The sequence below is a fragment of the Apteryx mantelli genome, chromosome 18, assembly GCF_036417845.1.
Source record: "Apteryx mantelli isolate bAptMan1 chromosome 18, bAptMan1.hap1, whole genome shotgun sequence".
NCBI classification, from domain to species: Eukaryota; Metazoa; Chordata; class Aves; order Apterygiformes; family Apterygidae; genus Apteryx; species Apteryx mantelli.
In genome coordinates this window covers 2,317,689-2,334,735 of record NC_089995.1, presented here as the reverse complement: position 1 = coordinate 2,334,735, position 17,047 = coordinate 2,317,689, and the positions used below count along the sequence as shown (strand labels likewise).

At 41.2% G+C, this 17,047-nt stretch overlaps 1 protein-coding gene across 7 annotated transcripts in view; it reads right to left on the bottom strand.

Moving 5' to 3' along the window:
- The window catches only part of LOC106499928 (RNA-binding protein 12), a 47,216-nt gene extending 33,694 nt beyond the window's left edge, over positions 1-13,522 (bottom strand). For 2 of the 7 annotated variants that reach the window (XM_067307696.1, XM_067307700.1), the window contains exons 1-2: positions 13,402-13,522; positions 10,448-10,530 (exon numbers count right to left, since the gene is read on the bottom strand). Coding sequence is in view for 2 of the 7 variants with exons in the window: in XM_067307693.1 (XP_067163794.1) it covers positions 3,264-5,903 (2,640 nt within the window). In the remaining 5 variants the exon portion in view is untranslated. Of the gene's footprint in view, positions 1-1,144; positions 5,926-10,447; positions 10,531-13,401 lie in introns of those variants that run through there. The other 5 variants (XM_067307693.1, XM_067307695.1, XM_067307697.1 and 2 more) reach the window with 5 other exon arrangements.
- Positions 13,523-17,047: the final 3,525 nt, after the last annotated feature.

Here is a 17,047-nt window from a genome sequence, read left to right as displayed (position 1 = left end):
ATGCAAGTTTATTGTTGAATAATTCATTTTCTTCATATTTTATCTTGCGTATGAGATGACAAAAAATATGCGTTCAATAGACATCCTGAATAAAGCACTTTACCACTTGTTATATTTACAAGTGATACTTAGACACTAACACTTAAGGAACTGCTAGAAAATATCAGCTTAGCCAGTTATATAAACAGAAGTACCTACTTTTCAAAACTGAAGAAATTCAGTATTGTTCCAAAGTACCAGACTAGGCAGGATGTCAATTCCTGACACTCAAAGCGTCAAGGCCAAAGCAACTGTGAATTTAAGCAGCGTCAACTAGCCGACTCTTTCTACTGCTACCTCTTTTTAGCAAGTAGCCTTGAGGTGTACAAGAGAGGGCAGTTACATATCTTTTACAGTAGATCCCTCAAAGGTCCTATCCCTTATTTTTAAGGCTGCTTATAAATATAAACATCTGCAAAAGAACAATTTTTATCAAAACTAGCAATATAGTCTGTCAATATCGGGGGCAAACAGCATCCTTCACGGTTTATCATATGAACATTCAGTTTAAGGCTACTTCTAACATGAAAGCGAGTTGCTATATAAAACTTATGACTGATTTTTGCAAGTAACACTTGATAATGAACTTTTCTCTACATATGCTTTAAAAGATTAATTATAAGTATTTGGGACAGCAACTACAGTGCTTTTAGAGTATATACTTAAGTTCCAAATATGCTACGACTTCCTATTTTTTCCGCAAGAGCCTACTCTTGACGAGGGATGTTTACTAATTCATCATGCTAAAAGATACAGACCATCAACTGCTTGGCAAGATGAAAAGCCCCTTCCCTGCCCCAAAAACTCCACTTAGGCATTCCATCCACGTCAATGATATCAACACCGAGGGCTTTTTGTATTGTTTTACACTAAAAAGGAAAAAAAAAAAAGCATTTAAACACATTTAGACCATACAGAAAATTAAAAATCGGAAAATGAAAGATTTCCAAAACAAACCTGCACTTTTTAGAAAGTCCAAAGGAACAGGCATACAAGCACATTTCATAGCATATGCTGTGTCTAACACAAGCACTAATAACCCTGTATCCATTACCAACAGGATCAAGATACACGTGAAATCGAAAGAAAGTAACAGAACCGTGCATCCAATTCCAGATACGGGTAGTTTAATTACATTTCACAACAAGGCACGCATTGCTGTGATTCATTTAAACTTGAAACACAGTTATCACCAGTTTCTGCAAGTCAACACACACTAACATCTTAAATCAATTCTGTGAACAATGAAGCCAAGTTTTCCTTTTCAGTAATTTTATTCTAATGTGAAACATGAAGAAACAAGTACCCAAATAATAACTGCAATATAGTATGAAATTTTAATAAAAGTTGTTTAAAAAACAAAGAGCAAAATTTAAAAAATAAACTGAAAGGCTTGACTCCTAGTCGCACATCTTTCTGACATCAGGAAGAATACTTTCAGACTTTCAAAGAAAAAAAGAAACAAAGATCTGCTGTTGAAACATTACTCCCAAAGACTGTTGAAACGCATAACATGAAGCTTCAGAGACAGACAGTTTTATTAACAGGAGGCTTAATTTTAAACAGTATATACAAATCACATTACTTTTCCAAAGTCGGGACCACCTAGTAATCTGTCAAAACAAAATTATGCTAATGAATTACAGAAGCATCTGTGTAATGCGACCGCCTCTTTATTGAAGTACACCTTTATACAGTCCTTCCAAATATTCCTGTACTGTGAAATCCTCTCAGGACGCAGCGCTGCACAGGTTTTCAAATCTCTCCTACACACCACATGAATAAAACTGTTGCCACTTGCACCTCTAAATTTTGCCTGACCATACACTTCAGTGTTCCATGATATGCAACACCAAAAGGCACTGTTTTTCTTTGTCCAAAAACCAAAACAGTTTAAAGATTACTATGTTTAAGTACAATGATTTGCCGGGAATAGCAGGATTTTTCAGGCAATGCCCAAGTCTTAAAATTTATCATAAGCCAAGCGAGGATGAACCAAAGAGTTCTACTTTCCACTTGTGTAATTACTTCCTTTCCAATTAATTTTCCATGAAAGGTTTTACTGCACAGCAAAGAAAATGGCAACTCTTTACAGACTTTGAATAAACAACAGCACAAGTTTATTGCAAAAATATATAGTAAACTCAGTATTTTCAAGTTTTGGAGAAAAATAAATTTTATCTCTGAATTCACCCATAGCAGTAATCCACAACAGAGTTGCTGAAGATAAAAGCTTCTTTCATACATAAACTAATTTAAAACTTTAGCTGGACTCCAATCTTCTACTAATAATCACCACTTTGGTTCTCTTAACAGAGATTCTATGTAAGGAGTCAAAAGACACATGAAAAATACAACATCGATATGAACTAGTGTCAAAGATCCTACCCCAACTGATTCATGTAATCCTAACAAATCAAGCTACTTAAACAATGATGAGTATTTTTAAGTTGTTACTTCTACTGCAAATGTTTTAAGTGTACTATAAAACTCATATGATAATGTTTGAGGTTAGCTATACTTGTGGCAAAAGTCTTATTCTGCACAATTATAATTGCAATATATAAATAACTAAAGGTTATTCCACAAAGAACAGCTTGAATTTTACAGAACGATTCTGCTCATACTTATAGGAATTAGTTCGGTAGACACATCAGCAATGGGCATAATTCAACTGTTCATACAGTGAGAATCTTGGAAAAAATAAAGATACATACACAAAACAATTAATCTGTGTACACTGAGAATTCATTCAGTTGCAGAGTAAAATCAGAACTTTAAACAAAGCTTTGACCTGTAAACAAAGCAAATTCAGCCAGCTTTTAACCAAATCTAGAAATAACTATCTATTTTACAATGGCTTGCAAGAGCACCCACTAAAGAACTTCACTGACTTCATCTATTTCCCTTATCCAAAACTACATAAAACCAATCTAGATTCCTTGATAAGCATTGTGTCCAGTATAGTTTACCAAACTTTTTCTATGGTGAATAAGAATCTGTCTAGCTTCTCCACACATTTGTACTGGGAAATCCACTGCACATCTATCCTTGCAGTGTTTCTTACGTAAATGGCTAACCCAGTGCTCTGTCTTATCAAAACAAATCTGTTTTACAATTTAAACAATCCACAGGTTCTATCCTGGAAATACTATAAAAACCAATCCGGATGCATTTATCACAACACTATGAGTATCTATTCTACAACTACTTCATATTAACAGCTACCCTAAAACAAGTTTTACTTTTCTTGAGCCTATAGGCCTATCATTTAAATCAACAACAGCTGCCATTGCTTCATCACGAGACTCAAATGCAACCATTGCTTCTCCTGTGGGCATGCCTTTTTCATTGTATTTTAAGCACACTGAACCAGGGATCACTTGGTAACCGTAAAAGAAATCCAAAATTTCATCCACCGAAACAGTAAAGGGCATATTTTGCACTTTAATGACCGTTGGTCCTGGTTTCCCAGACCCTGTTCCAAAACCTGGGGGTCCACTAATATGTATATTTCCCGGTCCAGGTCCAAACCCTGGAGGTCCACTTAAGTGTCCAAGACCACTTGCAATTCCTGGAGGGCCACCACCAAAGTTGGGGGGTCCACTTAAATTGCCAGGACCATTACCAAAACTCTGAGGGCCCCCTCCAAAACCTGACGGTCCACTCAAATTACCAGGACCACCTGCAAAACCTGGGACCTCAATAGCTGCACCAGGTAAACCACTACTTGCAACTGAAGGTATTCCTGGTCTAGAATCACCAAAGCCACCTATTCCAGGTGGCGGTAGAGGGGGACCAAATGTGTTAGAGGCACTAAAGTTACCAGGAAAATTAAACGGAGGACCATTGTTTGCATCTTTTGAACTTCCCCCCAGGAAGGCATGTTCATCCCCACCAGTGCTCGGTGCTCCTGGCACAGTTGCATTTCCTTGCATTGGCATTTTCAGTATCTTTTTCCCTTGAGACGGTGGGTTTCTCTCAATTTCTCTCATTTCTTCTACAGTAATCAAACGTAAAACAACATCTCTTCCATTCAGTTTTTTACGGTGCAAACGTTCTGCCTTACGAGCATCATCTTCAGTTTTAAACTGAACCAGTGCTTGTCCTAAACCTTGCCCATTGTTATCAACAAGAATTTGTACAGAGTTTTCTTCTACTGCCAGACCCTCTAGAAACTGAAGGATTTCCATTTTTGTTATATTGTATGGAATATTAGATATATGCGCACATAATTTAGGTGAGCCTGGTTCTACCTCAGCATTCATCATGATTTCTCTCTGGTCATAGTTGAAGTTCTGCAATCTTTTACGAATCATGTCTATCTTTTCTAACATCGCCTTTTTAGTAATAGGATGAACTTGAATAAAACGATTCCCTATATACTGCTTATGATGACACAAAGCTGCTTTGTAATCAGCTTCATTCCTGAACTCAACAAAACCCTCTCCAATTGCCTTCCCATTAGGTCCATAAGCTATATAGATGCTGTCTTCAACTATATCGAGCTTTTTAAAAAAATCTATTACATGTTTGTTCTCCGATTCAAAGGGAAGACCTTTCAAATAAACACAGAAACCCTGCTCATGGGGAGATCTTGACCGTGACCTTTTCTGTCCACTAGGAGATTTGGACCTAGAATGAGGCTGTGGAGGAGGGTGCGATTGCCCAGAGGGACCCATGGTTTGCTTGAAAGTTATGTGGCCTCCAGCAGCCACCCACTGTCTCTCTGTTGCAGGACTAACTTCAACATAGCGCTGAATCATCAGCATTCTGTTTCGCTTCAGTGCTTCAAAGGTATCTTGAGGAGAAAAAAACTTAACTAGTCCATTTCCATTATTTCGACCTACATGATCCTTCAACATATGGACTGCATCCACACGGAGCCCAAGGAAAAAGTCTTTCACATCGGATTCTGTTGCAGAAAAGGGCATTCCATGAACGCTGACATACAAGTCATCTGGATTGATAGGAAGTGGTTTGACACTACTTTGAGAATTCATCTGGATAGGATTTACAGGATTCATGGGACCCATAAACAATGGATTCAAGCCGCTGTTCATATTCACTGCTGCTCCAGACCCATTCATTCCAGTGGGTAAAGGTGCTACGGGTGGAGGATTCAAAGGAGGCATTCCTGACATGGGAGGCATAGGTGTCATTGGGGGCACCGGGGGCACAGGGGGTATTGGGGGAACTGGAGGAACAGGAGGCAGCGTGGGTACAGGAGGTGGAACAGGTATTGGGGGAATAGAAGGCATTGGTGGCAAAGATGGCATAGCTGGGATAGGAGGGATTGGTGGAGGAGGTACTGTGTTCATTGGGGATGCTGTACTAGGTATAGTTGAGCTAAATGTTGGGCTACCAAAGGTACTCCCAAGATTTGGAGGTGCAGTCCCCATACTGGCAGTAGAAAATGTGGATATGTTTTTATTGCTTTCATGCACAGTAGTAGAAGCAGTTACTACACTAGGAGAAGGATTATTAAAGTTAGGTACAGTAGTAGGTAAGTTTACCCTTCCACTCATTCCAGAACTAGGTGGTGGTCCCGACCTGCTAGCATTTGCTGGTGGCATATCTAGATTGGCAGTTTCAAAACGCCTACGACTGAGTTCTATCATGTTCTGCATTTCAGTTTTACTGCTCAGCAATAGTGTTACTTTTGACCCTTTAATTGTACCACCTGTGCGCATCATACCAAGCCTTGCATCTTCATCAGTGGCAAAAACGATGAAAGCCTCACCCAGTTCACCCCCTACAATATGCACGCCCCCATCAGGAATGGTCAATCCAGAGAAGAAGTGGCGAATGTCCATGGTCCCCGCCACAATCGGGAGACCTTGCAAGCGGATGACCACAGCCATGCTGCGCTGAAACAACACACACCTGCAGATGAGAAAAGGCAACGGCTATGTCAGACTACTGATTATGACACCATGCATTTACCTACAGACACCATCTACTATATTTGTTTACATACTCCTAACAACATCTTGGAATATAAACATGCTTAATCTTTGCAAGTTCTTTATTCATGTTTGCTTACTTCATACAGATTGAAGTATTAAACATTTACCAACGCAATTAGTGTAAGGTTTGCACTGCAAATTCCAAAATAAACTGTTAAACTGAAACCCACAAGTGTCAGTACAAAAAAAAACTAAGGGACAGCAAAAATCAGAACTATCATATCAATAGTTCAGTAATTAATGGAACATAAGCAAAATGAGTATTTCAGCTAAGCAAATAAATTTCAGTTACCATACATTGATAAGATATCCATTGTACCTGGCAAAGTGACTGCCAAAAAGTTTGTACACCTATGGGCAATAAACAGCTCTCTTTCTCATTTGGAAAGGGATTTTAACATATGTCAGGTGAAAAAGACGGGGAACACACAGTGCATTATGAACTGAAATCCATTATTCACAACTAGCAACACTATGAATCACTAAACACCATGACATGGGCCATTTAGATTATAATGATCTTACATTTTTCTCCTAGCAAAGACGAGCAGTCGAGGTGACAGTGGAGTTAAGGGTTATAAACTAACCCCAAACATTTTGTGACTTTAGATATAGACCTTGCCTGGACTAGATAAACATCTAGGCATAGTCTAGCTAAATACCTTCTTTTTAATACATTAGATTTTGCAAGTCTTAAAGGCAAAGTATAATTTATAAGAGCTGTGTATGTTCTGTCTAGTAACACACCTTCAGTCTCACAAGCAAATAACTTTACCTATGTAGTTAGTTGAGGTTAGTAGAAGCTTAAGACCAATTTCAAACAGCTAGATCTTGATGAAAGTTACCTTGTACACATTCTACAGAAGACCCTGAGGTTACATCAGAAGGTCAAGAGGAACACAAATTTAGATAATTCTCACTTATGCTTGACAACCCTTCAGTAAAGATTGAAAACATCATAATACTAGCATAGTTCACCCTTGCAGAAGCCAACCTTTTATCCTAAACAGTCAGCAGCAGCACCTTGTTTCACCTGAACCACTCCTTCCCTGAAACTTCTTCGCTTCCTAAGTATCAACCAGTTCAGAATCTGTATGGAAGACCTTTGAGGCTCCCATTTGCCACATATCCATGGTGTTTATATACTCATTAGGCACTTGAAATCAAGGATTAACCAGATGACACAATGCAATGCCAGGAGGCAGTGCACCATGACAAACTGTGATCATTAACTATCCCACAACATTTCACATTCAGTTAAGCATTATATCCCAGCATACAGTCAAATCTTAAGTCAGCTGCATTTGCCTGCCCAGGTTTTCCAATGAGTTTAGAGTAGAGACATTGTAAACTACCAGGTAAAGCCACTGTCCAACAGTTTAACCATGTGATATCCAGGTTGAATTCTGTTCTTAATGAAAACAATAGTAACAACTCTTATGAGAAAAAAAGAAGCAATTCTTTTGTTGGCACAGTGGAACTTCAGATTATCAAATTGGGTAGTTAATACTTTGTTTTGTTGCCCATAAACCAGAGTTAACCCCTTCCACTCACTAATCACCCCAAGAAACATGCTAGGGTATTGCAGGGCATTAGCTCACACTTAGTTGGTAAGTGTGGATGATCCTTCTACCTCAAGGAATCAGCAGAGAAGCCCACTGGCACAATGTCAGCTATGGTGCTCTAGCTGTTGTAAATGAACACCTAATTTCTTACTAGATCATCTAAATAAATAAATAAGTATGAAAATCTAGCTATATACACCACTAAGAAAACCCCTATTTCACCAACAATGGCAACAACAGAAAGGGGAATGTATGCTAAGCTTTTATTAGAGAGCAAGTTTCCCATCTCCTGGCAAGGTATAACTTGGGGGAAAAAAACAAAACAAAAACAAAACAATGTGTTCTATTATCTCTTCTAATCACAAAGTTTGCTCCCTAATCATTTTCCAACAGCAAAACAAGTGGCCCACATGAGAAAGAAATGTCAAAATAAGAAATAGCTATGCTATGTACACACCTAAGGAAGCATTTAAAACTTTTTGCAGTGTTTTAAAATTGTGCTATTTTTTAATGGTCTTGTAGTTTTATTTTAAATTTGCCTAACACTGTTACCAATCTCTGAAACTAAAATTAAAAATGTTTACTTTAAGGAAGTCATACCAAAGGGGACTGCAAAACAAACTTGCTGCATTATGCTACAGGATTGCTTTCAAATTATATGTTCCTGAAGCAAGTGAATGGCAAAAAAGCATCCCCTGTTACTGCATCTGTGCTTTGAAAACTACAAGGAAAAGTCATTTTAAAAGCTTACTAAGATGTTTGTATATTTTGTATTGCCTGTTATAAAAAGAAATGAGTTTTAGAAACTTTTAAAACATCTGACTCCTAACTTTCTTCTGTTAAATGGGAGATTACTTCTTCATAGTCATTTCCTTGCTAATGCAAAAGGCATGACAATCTGATATGGCCATTCGTTAAACAAAGGCAACTTGGGAAGGTTTTTCTACTCAGATCTACTGGTTTAGAACAAATATTCTTTATCAGAATTGACAGCCTGATAGGTAAGCACACTTATTAATGATTTTGTGAATCTAGCCCAGAAGACAAACTAACAGATGAAACTATACAAAAAAAAAAAAAAAAAAAAGAATTTTCAAAGAATTTAAGCATTTGAACATTTATGTAACTTTTGGGATAATGCAAGTATCTCAATCTTGCTCTTAATTCAAAACTTCATTAGAAATGCTGAGGGATATTATAAAGTTGTTTTGCTAAGTATGCTACTTAGGTCTTAGGAAACCACTATGGCCAAAATAAAAAAGAAGAAAAAAAAAGAATTGCTGTTTAAACACTTATATTAAGGCATACAATTGCCAGAAAAACTGGCCACAATGACCTCAGCATAACTAATTTCATGCATGATTCTAATCAAGTGCTTGATATTAAGCAAGAGCTAGCAGTAGCAGGGTATTAAGAAAAAAATTTTTAAAGACCTTATCAAATATTTTGATAAGAAGTATTTTGTCAACTCAAAAAGAAACTGCTTCAAAGTTACCCAAGAGTTCAGTGCTTTAACAGAGTATCACCTTTGGTCTCTGTGATTTGAGGAGGAAAATCAAATGGTGCAACAAAAGGACCAAATCTCACACATATAAGCACTCACAAGTCAGATTTTTTTCAAAAGGCACTTAGGAGACAATAACCTAATCAAATTTTCAGACTAATGAAAAAGCACAGCCTGCTCAAATATTTCAGTGTTGATTTGTTAAAGATTATATATATATATATATATATATATATATATATATGCAGGGGCAAGATTAACTGCAGACAGAACAGGGTACACGCCTGTTAAGTGTACATTGAAGCACTGAAGGCTTTTTGTTGGGCTGTTAGAGATGTTCTCAGGCTTTTTCCCCCCTCTTATAAAGAAGTATTTTAAACGCAGATTTTTTATTTATTTTTTTTAAGAAGAGACAGGAAACATAAAAGTCAAAAGTTATACTATAGCCAAACCATCCACTCTATCATGTGGAGACCGCAAAGGAAAAGTAAAGACCTGCCAACAATCTGGTTCAAGTCATTCAATAAACCTTAAAAGCATGTTTATCCATCTCAATAATCATGTCTTCAGAAACGTTGATATTACATTAGAAAAGGGTGTACAGCACTAAAGGACAACATTACCTCTTCAATCTATGTATTGGTCAGTAAAATAAGCAGAAACTGGGTCAGATGTATAAAACGATAAAACAGAAAACACTGGACTAGCCTTTTAAGACATATGCATTTCTCAAGTTAAAACAAGTTTAGAAGACTCAGCCTAATCCTTAGGAAGTGTTAATCCACAATACCCACACAGTACATGCACACAACATATTTGGCAATTCTTGGATGAAGACTGGGAACTGGAATAATGTCGGTGTTGCAGGAGGAATTTAAAGCATCTGGGCTGTGACTGTCTAGCAATAGCTAAAACTGCAGAATGCTGGGCTTTTTTGAAAAGGCTAAAATTAACCTGTTAGATTAGGATAGCTTCGAATCAGCTCAGAGATGACTATCTGATCCTTTAACTGCTGCAAACCTAATTAGAACCAACTACTATACACTTTTACACTCCAATAGTTAGAAACAGGCAGACCTATGGCCTGCAACAAAATACCTACATTTTCAAACAGTGCAAAATAACTGGGAGATTGTTCAGGACTACCACATGCTGATGAAACAACAAAACATTAGTTTGTCAGAAAATTCTGTTTATGAAAACAACGTGGTCAGAACCACCATCACCAGTGGGAGTCAAGTAAAAAGACCAACTATAGATTATTTGACCCAGCTGTTCTGACACCAATTCAGAGGTTCCAAAAGCTTCAAATATGTCTTAATATATACTCAATATGCATAAAAAGAAATCTTCAATTCAAAGTCTCTTACCTGCAAAGACAGATGTTTTTTTCTTAACAAGTAGCAGAAGCCAAGCCAATCCTGTGGGCAACCAATTAAAACCAACTTTTAGACTGCAATAAAGAATAAATGGAGGCAAAAATCAATGCAGGCAACACAAGAGCAGTAACAGTCCTCAAAGAACTGTTTCTATAGAAAGTTCAGTCCTGAGACCACCACAAGGCACTGAAACATACAGCAACGACAAGAATAAGAGTGCATTTTCTAATACTTGATATCTGTATCACTTTTTGACAATTGCATTGCACTTATTGTATTGTTTCAAGACATGAATATGTCTTCCCAAAAGAATATGAAAAAGAACCAGAAAACATTCAGAGCATCTTTCAGTTTTTTCCAATTCCAACAGCTGAACAAATCACTATCTTTCAAAGGCAGATTAAGAACCAAATACTTAAGAATCTGGATTTTAACAAACCCTTGCTCTATCAATTGGTACAAATAATATTCCTTCCTCCAGCTGCGTATCTTCTTACTTGAACAAAGCAACACCATAAGCCGCAAATCAGAAATCTCTCTACAGCTGCACGTGAACAGTTTTTCAAGTGTCATACAAGCTGGTGAAACTAAGTTGCATTTCATAGAGGGTCAACTCTACAGAGAGGTAACATTTCTATGCAGTCACCTCTATACAGCATACAGTAAGAATTCCTTGCTTAGATAACATCTTTTTATTTGTAATCTGCCATTTTATAATCCAACTCCTGATCCAAATCCCATTTTTTTCATACCTGAGAGCATTAAAACTATCTTCCTGGGAATACGACTCAACAAGAAAGCTAGACGTTTCAAGGAGGAATATATGTATTTCTTATTTAAAGAATGGATGGAAAACCTCTTGTTCTTTCATTGCTTAGCAGACCATCTTATACCAAAATTCTGTTTCTCTGGAAAACTATCTAGAAAAGAACCATGCACTAAGAACAAACAACTGCCTCCTTTTCACACAGCCGAAACCATTTTCAGTTATAAGCATTATTAGCAAAGTGAACTTACAGAAAGAAGTACTAGCAACATCCACAAACTCCCTAACAGAGAGGATTAAAATGAACACAGACATTCACAGATCTTTCAGGACATTAACAGCAGACTTGCAAATGAGAAAGATGAAACTATGCCCTTCAGACTTATATTAAAACAGTAAGTGTGTTCAATAAAAGAGGACTATATATTTTTAAGCAGACCTTTAAGAAAAAAAAATCCTGTATTTGTAGGATTCAGCTATATACTTTCATATCTGGCACAGTTTCAAGCAGTAATTTACAATGCAGAAAAGAACATAATCACCTGAAGAACAATTTCATGCAAAAATACATCTGCTTTAAGAAGCAGATAGATCTATCATGCACAAGGAACTTTCCATTTGAAAAAAACCCCAACAAATCATTCATATTTCCAGAATAGCAACCAAAGTTGCATATGCATCTTTTTTATGACACTGAAAACAAGCTGAAGATCTCCAATGCCCTAAGATGACATGCTCTAATGTAAAACACCACATACACAAAACCAAGCAGCATTCTTCAGAAAAAGTGCAAAACTCCACTCTATCATGTTTAACTTTTCTATCAATCATCATCGATTTACATAAAGAAGTCTCAATTCTCTCATCTTTAAAGGGGAAAAAAAAGCACACATCACCCTCATAGGTAAAAACATCCTCTCCAATCAACCTGGTGCTAAGAGCACATTAACTAGGTAAACACAGACTATGGCACAGCTGCTCCCTTACAACCCTGACACCATACCTCAACAACTTCACAGAAAAGAATATCCACAGTACCCTACCAACTATACAGAAAAACAACCACCCAGTGAACACAAAGTAGTTGATGAAACAACCTTAGAAGGACTCCACCGAGGAAACAACCTGCCGATTTACCTGCCTAACCCCAGCAGATCGAGGTAGGGAAGAAAACTTGCTAAGAACGAACGAGTTTAAGAATGACTAGCGAAACAAGGGCCAAGAGTTTCCTCGAAAGAAGGTTTAGACAGACTCTAGGTGTACTTCTGGGATCCACTTCAAAACTAACTTGTGTTTACGGAACTAATTTTTATTAGTAGAAAAACATCGTAGGTTACTGCACAGCAAGTTCACTAGTATTTAAAGAGCATCCCCGCCAAGCGGTGGCAGGGCCGCAGGCGCCAGGATACTTCTTCCCTGCGAGGTACAGAGCGCTCGGCCCGCTTCATCCCCCGGGGCCCGGCGAGAGGCGGCCGCCGGCGCCCCCCACAGCCGCGCCGCGACCCGCCGCGAGCCTCCCGCGCCGCTTCCTGCCGCGCCAGCACGCCGAGGCGCCGCCAACGGCCCCCGCCGCCGCGCCCGCGCCCACCGGGCGAACGACGCCCGCCGCGCCGACGCGCAGCCTCACGCCGCGGCCCCGCCGCTCCCCCGCGCCGCCGCTCCGCGGGCTGCGGCCCACCGCGCCGCCGCCCAGCCCCGGCCGCCGCCGCCGCGGCCCCGCTCCGGCCCCGGCGCCGCTGCAAGGTCACTCGGCCGCCCCCGCCGGCCGGGCCCCTCGGCGCCTGCGCTCGGCGCGCACATACTCACCTGCCCGCGCCGCGCCGCGCAGCTCCGCGGGCGGAGGCGCGCCGGGAGCGAGCGAGGGCGGGCGGGCGCGCAGCCCGCGGCGCAGCCCCCCCCAGCCTCAGCGCGCCAGGCCGCGGCCGCGGCGAGGCGGCAGCGGCGCCCGCCCGGCGGCCGCGGGCGCCAGCGGGCGCGGAGCGCGGCGGGGCCGCGCGGGAGGAGCCGCCCGCTCCGGCTCCGGCGCGGCGCGGCCCTTTGTGCGCGGAGACGCGTGCCAGCCGCGCCGCGCCCGGCCTCCCTCCCCTCGCCCCGCCGCAGGGCCCGCAGCGCGGGGCAGGCGGCGCGGGCCCGGCCGGCCCCGGCGCCCCGGCCCGCCCAGGCGCTGCCGCTCTCTTACCGAGGGATCTGTACGGGAAAAAGGGGTTAGAAAGGAGCTAAACCGCCGCCCGGGCCCCGCTCCGCGCGCCGAGCCCAGCGCCACGGACCGCGCAGCGCCACAAAATGGCCGCTACGGCTGCGGCGCCGCCAGCCGCCGCGAGGGAGGGGGGGGTGGCGGTGGGCGGTGGCCCGCGGGGGGCGGAGCCTGGCGGCGCGCGCAGCCTCCCCAGCCGCCCGCCTTGCCCTCACGGCGCATGCTCCGTGCGGCCGCCCCCGTGCCACCCGCCCTGCCCTCACTGCGCATGCGCCTTGCGGCCGCGCGCAGCGCCGCGCCTCAGGGGAGGTGTTCATTCAGGTAACTCATCGGTAGGGTTTTTTTTTTTATTATTATTAAAAAGCGTCCTTTGTCTCCCCAGCAAACAGAGTCCTTTTTTAAAGGTAAAACCTTAGTTAGAAGGCTGAAAAGAGCAACGTCGGACTTATGCCAGTAGCAGACTGGCATTGTTGTGTCTAGTACAACAGTAATACATTGACAGTGTGAAACATTTTCTGCAAATTAATTGTAGGAAAACTGAGCATATCGGACTAATCGCTGAGGAAACAGGAACTTAAAAGGAAGCATCAAGTTTCTAATGAGTAAGAGTCCTGGGAAGATACGCTGTTTTTGACTTCTTCACATAGGAACAGGTTGCAGAATTAAAATGAAAACCGGATTACACTGATCACGTCATTTTGCTTCTAACTCCCCCCATACTATATTTGCCCTTAGCTTGCTTAAATACACTTGCAATACAAATAACTAGACAAACAGAAAGTGTCCTGAGTGCCCTCAAAGCAAGTGAAGAAACACCTGTCAAGAGATTTTCTGTCGCTGCGCTTCAATAGATGCTGGTCTTGCAGCAGCTTTGATTTTCCTAATGAAAAAGAAGCCTGCGTCTCTACTGCTAGAAATGAATGAAACTAGATAATGCACCTCAGGTTAAAACCTCTGCTCAAATGAATTTGGTGGTTCAACAGTTTGGTTAGCTTGGTTGTTATTCTCCTCTTTAACAGAAAGCGGGGCCAAATTACACGATGGAGTTACTGTTCTGCTCCAAATCAATGTGATCAGGCACAAGGCTGCTTGGCCAGGCTCCCCAGTAACTGCCATCCCATGATTTGTTTCCCTTTTTATCCCCTCTTTCTCATCCCAAATTTTCCCCCCTTTACCACCCTCATCCCTTCCCCGAAACAGCCCACTCCTGTTTGCTTTTTCCTCATTAGGACTCATCTTGCCAGCTTTACACCCTATTTGCTATTTGTGATAAGTTTGCCTTGAAAATTTATCAGTTCTGTCAAGCTAATACCTCCTTTTTGTCTTGTTACTTGTACTCCAGGTCACACTGGGCCATCTGTATATACAGAACTCCTCTTTTTTTCATATGTAGTATCCTGTAATTTGCTTTGTTGTCTCATTAGTGGCACAAGGCAGGATGGGCTGTCTGCATGCACACCTTAACCCAGCCTACAGAAGTGAGTGACTGAAACCAAGTGATTGAAACCAAGTGATAGTATCAACAGCAGGTTCATCATGCTTGTGAGGATCCTGGGGAGACCTGCTTGCTGAACAAAGGTGATGGGCTGTAAGAGCATGTGCAGGCCACTTCGGGCCTCATTTTGTGAAACTGCAGCCCTTAATGAGCTGCTTCCTCAGGATGGTGGCAGTGGCCACTGCTCAGCAAGCAGAAGAGGTAGAATAACAAAAAGGCAGGGCTGAAGTATCCCAGATCAGAATCACCCCAGGAATTTTGTTTGTGTGCAGTGTGTTGAGTTACCATAATTGCTTTTTGTTGCCAAAATAAAGCCTGGCTGAGAGACTTCTTTCAGAGTGCTTGTGACATTTATTGTGTAGACCAGCAAAAGACAGGACCAAACTCCCTAGGCCTCACTAGGCTGCTAGATTATATCTGTGCTGACTCCATGAAGGGCACCAGAGAGCAAGTCCGGGTGCCTGGGCCAGCTGCTGCAGCTGAGGCCAGCACCCTCCATCTATGCTGCAGTTCAACTAGAGCAAAAACTGGCACAGATGCCTGTGATTTTGTTACCTTTACGGATTAGACTGTAGAGCTAACTGTATTCTCAGTCATGCCCAAATTTCCATGTGGAGAGAATATTCAGCTCACTCCAGATTAATAAGAGCAAATATGTTTGTAGTGTGGATAAGGGAGAACAAAATCCTGGATGGATAGTGGGAGCATGCCAAGTGACCAAAAGTATCATGGAGGAGCTGGAAGTATGATGCAGGTGGGTACCAACAGCATAGAAAAAAGAAAGTAGTAGAGTGCCTCTGAAGGTAAAACACTGACCAGTAGGCAGAAGGTTGAAAGGCAAGGACCATTCAGAACAACATCCAGCATGCTCCCCAGTAACACGCACATGGCAGGCAACCAGAGAAAAATCACACTGAGGAAAAAGGGGGGTGAGCTTCATTAGGAACCACAAAATTGCTGAAAGACAGCCAGTTTATCTGTGCGCTCTACCTAAACCAAAACGAAAGCAGGCTGTTAGGTTTAAAACTTGGAGGATGGGGCGGGGGAAAGGACAGGACATTTTAAATTAATTTACTGATTCCACATCTGAAAGAAAAATGTCTCCCTACTTGCATTATTCTTTTGCTACATCAGTAGTCTGAAAACACATACTGCCCTGAATCCCAGGCTCCTTTTTTCTCTACCATTCTACCAACACCATTCTGAAAACAATCTTTCTTCCTACTCAGACCATTTTCATTTGGCTGTACAAGGATGCATTTTGGATGAATGAATCCAGTTCATCAAATGATTCATGTCACTGTATTTGCTTTTCTGACTATGATGCATCAACGGCAAGATTTAATTAATGATTTCATGATTGTTTCCAGATCATTCACAAAAATGTTTAATAAGAATAATCCCTACAGAATCTTTCCAGAAATACGCTTCCATTTCATCCCTCATTTTCAATTATACTTAAAATCTGTAAGTCGGCTCACAACTTGTTTTAAATACATGCCCTATTGATACTGTATAGTTACTCTTTAAAACTGGAACATCACACCTTCCCAACTCAAATGCCTTGTTTGTTTTACTAGGCGTACTTAGCACAAAACCACTTGGATTGTTCTTAAGCACGAGTTTTACTCCTTGTAACAGGATCTTGTACCAGTGGGGGGTTTTCTTATTGTTTTGGATGACCATGAGGAACTTTGGCAGTCAGAATGCTCAATTCTCCTAAGCATTCAGCTTGTTCATTTTAAAAGCTGGTATTTGCTTTCTTCCAGTCTAGGACGTTATTTACTGTTCAAAAATTTAATTGGAACTGTCATCAGTGGAGAAGAGATCTCTTTCACCAACTCCTTTGGACTCAGGTTTGGGAAATTTTGCCTTTTCAAAGCGCAGGGTGTACATGATATTAGTAGAAACACTCTGACTGAACACAGTTGGATCATGACTGAAGTCATCCCCAGACAAACATAGAACAGCTGTCCAATCCATAAGGTCCAAAATAAGGTGCAACATTTTGTTGGGAGCAATGGCTTTCATGTTACTTTATCATTTTTGAAGCCACCAACAGCAATGTATCTCTTGCTGTTTAACACCTTCAACACATCTGTAAACTGAGCCTCTTCCTCTGTCTCCTCAAGCCAA